Source organism: Triticum aestivum, chromosome 3B (genome assembly GCF_018294505.1).
Source record: "Triticum aestivum cultivar Chinese Spring chromosome 3B, IWGSC CS RefSeq v2.1, whole genome shotgun sequence".
In the NCBI taxonomy this organism is placed as follows: Eukaryota; Viridiplantae; Streptophyta; class Magnoliopsida; order Poales; family Poaceae; genus Triticum; species Triticum aestivum.
Window position 1 is genome coordinate 719,915,880 of NC_057801.1, and position 4,863 is coordinate 719,920,742.

At 44.1% G+C, this 4,863-nt stretch overlaps 1 protein-coding gene across 1 annotated transcript; it reads left to right on the forward strand.

The window, feature by feature from the left end:
* The first annotated feature begins 172 nt into the window (after nucleotides 1-172).
* Nucleotides 173-4,009, forward strand: LOC123071987 (E3 ubiquitin-protein ligase BRE1A). Its single transcript, XM_044495565.1, has 5 exons — nucleotides 173-432; nucleotides 1,102-1,480; nucleotides 1,602-1,680; nucleotides 3,291-3,424; nucleotides 3,511-4,009. The coding sequence occupies exons 2-5, from the start codon at nucleotides 1,148-1,150 to the stop codon at nucleotides 3,745-3,747; spliced, it is 783 nt and encodes a 260-aa protein (XP_044351500.1). The 5' UTR covers nucleotides 173-432; nucleotides 1,102-1,147; the 3' UTR covers nucleotides 3,748-4,009.
* Nucleotides 4,010-4,863: the final 854 nt, after the last annotated feature.

Sequence of the window (4,863 nt, forward strand, 5' to 3'; positions counted from 1 at the left end):
GGTGGTGATCAAAAGTGAAAAGTAAAGTGTGGGTTATGATCTAATTTCTCCCATTTTTCGTTCCTTTAATTTTAGGCTTTAGGAAACGCATCTCACGCGGTGGTTGTTGAGCGGACCGGCCCATAGCGCCGCGTGGACCGAGCCTTCGATGGGCCTACAGCTTCCAGTCCAGTGGACACCCACCGAGCGCAGTGATGAGGAGGAGCTGGCTGGGAGCCTGGGACGCCTCTCGCGGGTCCGGTCCACAATTTTTTTCCTCGCATAAATCATCCTCCGTCACCGGCGGGGCGAGGGAGACGCGGTCGGCGGGCGAGACGCCAGAGACAAACCCAACGGAGTTTCCCCCCCCTGCCGCCGACCCCAAACCCTAGCCGCTCCTACCAGCCCCAGCCTCTCCTACCGACCCCAGCCAGCCGCGCCGGAATTCTCCTGGTAATTTCCGTACCCTCCTGCGCGCCGCGCCGTGGTATTTATCTGAATTTTGGGGTAATCGTCCGAGCCCGGTCTCGGATCGAGGCGGGGGCCGGGCGAAATGTTGAAACCGTGCTCGGATTCACGGGATTTACATGGATTTTCGAGGGAGATACGGGGTTTTGGGATGGAATTTTGGGGGATTTTCTTTCAATGGCCATGGGGATTAGGGGGTTGGTTGGTTGGGGAAAGGGAGGAAAAGGATTTTTTTTGGCGGCCTTTTGTTGGATGCGGTGCCCGGGGCTTTAGGGGTCCGGGCTCAAAGGCGCCTTTTTGGCGAGGTTTGATTGGGTTTTTAGGGTTTGCTTGTTGGCTGGAGTCGATTCGATGGAGGGGAGGGCATGAAAAGATTAGATATTTGTGTTTTCTACATCTCCATGTACTGTATCTTCGTACAATTGTGTATATCTGCGCCGATTTCCTAGGAAAAGGGTGTTGGGTGGTGGGGATGAGGCGGCCAATTTTGCCCCTTTTGTCCACAATCTACCCAACCTCTTTGCTGCTTTGAATTGCGTAGATTTGGCCAGACATGCCTTTTCAGAAATAGTATTGCATTTCTTTATTTGTCCATCGATAAACAACTGAATTGTGACTGTAGCTGATTCCAAAGTTTTGTTAACTTACATACAGGGTGTTCTATTGGCTTTTCTCAAGCCTGTAGCTTCATCGCGGCAGCATGAGCTCTGCTGGTTCTGCAAGGGTTCCAAAGAGGAGACGGACTACCAAGACGTCGGAGGCTGCAGACCGGCAACTTCAGGAGCGACAGTTTCTGGACCTGAACTTGCTTCCAGCTGTTGAAGTAGCCAGCACTGGGGGTTCACTCTCCATCAATGAGCCTGTCTCACACAGGCAGCCCCCTCCTACGGTGGCTGCCCTGCTTTACGAGACCACACAGGTCGTGGTGTCATCTGCTGCTGCAGAGTCAAACATTGGCATGAATAGTTTCCCCATCAACGTGGAAGTGATTGATGATGATGTTGCGATTTATACCTCAGGGCCGCCCCCTCAAGTATGTTCCTTATGTTTGGTTCTAATCTATGTTTGCATTGTTGCCAGTTTCAGTTGCATTATGATTGTTTGAGAAGGAGCATCAAGTACCTGATGATATTGTTTTTCACTCTCTGTTTCAGGCTAGGCAACAGTCGTCCAGGACAGGACCTATTACTGTGATAATAGATGATGATTCTGAAACTACTGCTGGACCAGCAGGTATCCCACAAATCATCTGAACCATACTGTTTGTAGTTGGATGTAAACATACATGTGTTTTTATATGAATCAGTTTCATACTTTTGTTCTATTCTCTACAATACTGTCGTGAAGCTTTTGTTTATGGCCTGTAGGATTTGCATGATAACATTGCAAGTCATCAGACATTGACTGTTTAGCATGCAAAATAGTGTCCGCTATATATAGTAGGAATAAATGAAGTCTTGTGCTTGCTACGATGTATCATCTCATCTGTGGACCTGGGGAGGCTATTTATAATATCAAATAAAATGGAGGTATTGGGACTTGCAATGTGCCATGTTTTTCTATGTGCTCTTTCTGAGTCCAAGATTCAACATATACAATATTTTTGTTTTGAGGGCTGGGTTTCGCACCCCTTCTTTTGTTGCTTCAGTGGGTTCATGTACCTTATAATTGCAGCTGTCACTAGACACTGTATATTTACTTGGTGGCCATTCTGTCATGTCCGTTGAAAGGAGAATATGGGTCTCCCACTTAATATTGATGTTGTTGTCATGATCTGATGGTGGATATTACTTTGGTCTCCTAGAGGTGAACGACCACCTCCGATCACGGACAGGTTAATATGGACATCACACTACAGAACAAACAAAGAAGCAATACAGTAAAAACTATCTTGTTTTCAGAAAAAAACAGACCCCACCGAGATTACCAGGAGTCCTCATTTCCAGAGATGATTGAAGGCTTGAAGCAGGGGCTCAAATCTAGGCTTGCACATTCCGAGTTCCTGCCCTTGCTATCGCAAGATTTGCCTGTTGTGTGTTGGGCATCAAAATTGCTTATAATATAGCTCTGAACTTGGGATGAGAAAAAATAATATTGTATCAAGTTTTCCATGATGCTTGGTGAAATTGCTTACATGAAAAGCAAATGGTGGGGACCATTTGCTTTTCATGTATTTTCATTGCCTTACACGCCTCATCCTTATCTGTAAGATTAAGTGTTCTATGGTTGCCATTTACATTAATGCCGACTATAGCGCAGATGGCTAGTATGAGCTCTGCTCTACATAGAAGAGGGAAGGTCGGGGGTTCGACTTCACCATGGATCCTTATTAGGGACGAAAACATCTTTTTGGCTTGTATCCCTGCCTTTGTTCACTTCCTGAATTGACCGAACCAACTGTTCGTCCCATTTTGTTTGTTCGGCCGGTGGTTTGTTCTGTTTCTTAAGAATGGTCTGTAACAGCCTTTCTAAAAAAACTGAATCCTATTTCTTATGATTTAATATTTGCATATGTTTCCACCATCTCTATTTTCTGTACCATCAAAAAAACTGTATGCTGCATGAAAGTTCTGTTAGCGTCAAGTCTCTTCCTTCAGATTTACTCAGTTTTCTTTTTTTGTCTGGTATGGATTGTCAACTAGCAAATCGATATTGATGGTGGTCAGTCTGATAGTATGAGCCAATATTCTTGTATGAAGTTTCCCATATTCAGATATAGAAATATCCTGTCTCAGAACTTTATGCTGTAGACAGATGTATATTTTCTTTATTTTTTTCCTAGTTTGCCTTCTTGACCGTCTTCCCATCGAGTATTAACAGTGTCTCTGCTGCTTTTGTTCCAGGGGAAGGTCTTGATGAGCATGTGAACACTCTGCTGTCTCTGGGGATGAACCCTAGGCACAATCCCTCGAGAGCACAACCCAACACCGACCTTGTAATAAACATAGTAGACACACCTGAAACCAACAGCATACCGGTAAGAACTTGCACACTGTACTTTATCAATACCGTGACAAATTAGCACCATACATCAGTTTTTAAAAGCTTGTTTAAACACCACAGCCCAAGGTGGCGCAGGCTGTCCCTGAACCTGTGAAGGAGATCCCAAAGGAAACAAAGTTCAGCTGCCCAGTCTGCATGAATGAGCTGGTCAATGCATCATCGACCATCTGCGGCCACATCTTCTGCCAGAAATGCATCAAGGCCTCCATTCAGGCTCAGAAGAAGTGCCCTACCTGCCGGAGGAAGCTGACCATGAGCAACTTCCACCGGGTCTACCTCCCGACGGCAGATAATTAAACCTATCCGCAATACTTGGAGCTTTAGAGCCGTGGCAGCTGTGACCCTTTTTTGGCACTGGCATTGTGGTGATTGTATCTGAGCTATTCTTCACAGGGTCATCATGAACATTCAGTTTTCCCCCCAACAATTTAACAAGTGCTCGAGGCGTGATTACCAATCTGCATACCTGGTGGTAGTGGACACTGTTAGTAGACTTCCTTGTGGGAAAGTGGAAACCTGTGCTTGGTACTGTGAGATTAATGCTTGAAAATATTTGATACGTTTCCTGCGTGTTTAGTTTTTTTTAGCTTTTCCTGCTTGTTTAGGTATATCATTTTTTCTGCGCAACTCTAGAAAATGTTTGGGCTCGTTGTCATCTAAATTCAGACCCATTGGGCCTTTATCCTGTCACACCAACACATAGTTGTTGCTGGGCTCGAAACTCAAAGTTTTGTCGTCATTAGAGGATGCCTGACCAGTATCATGCCAGTTAGGCCCTATTAGGAACGCATGAATGTTAGGAAAAAGAAGAATGGGAAGAAACACTGGGAATAAGAATGTTAATTTGTCTAAAAAGAGGAATAGTTAAGGTAGTCAATATAGGAGAGGAAAACATAGAAAGAACTTTCAAATATGTACTGTTTGGAATGCAGGAATTTAGAAACCACATGAATCTTAGTAGTTTTTTTTATAGGAATCTTACTAGGTGGTTGGATTACGGACAAGTTAAGCTTTTGCCAGGAAATAAAAACATGCATTAAATTTGACCCAAACTACCAATAGTGGCGGAGCCAGCGCCCGGCCACCCTGGCACTTGCCCGGGCTCGCTAATCACGGGACAGTGTACATGCATGATAAACAACGTGGCAAATTCTTTAACACACTAGTGGTACTAGTAAGATAGACGTGCATTGCATGCATGATATTTGATAACCAAATTATGAATAAATACCACACTATAACATGTAAGCTTTGAATCATATATGCATGATGTAGATGTTTATTTAGTTCTTATAGTTCATCTCATTAAAAATCAATTAGTTTTATTAATTTTTTTTAATATATGGAAAAAAAGTTTGGGCAATTAAGATATGGAAAACTCTAGAACAAAGGAGAAGTGCTTGTGTTTTGAGG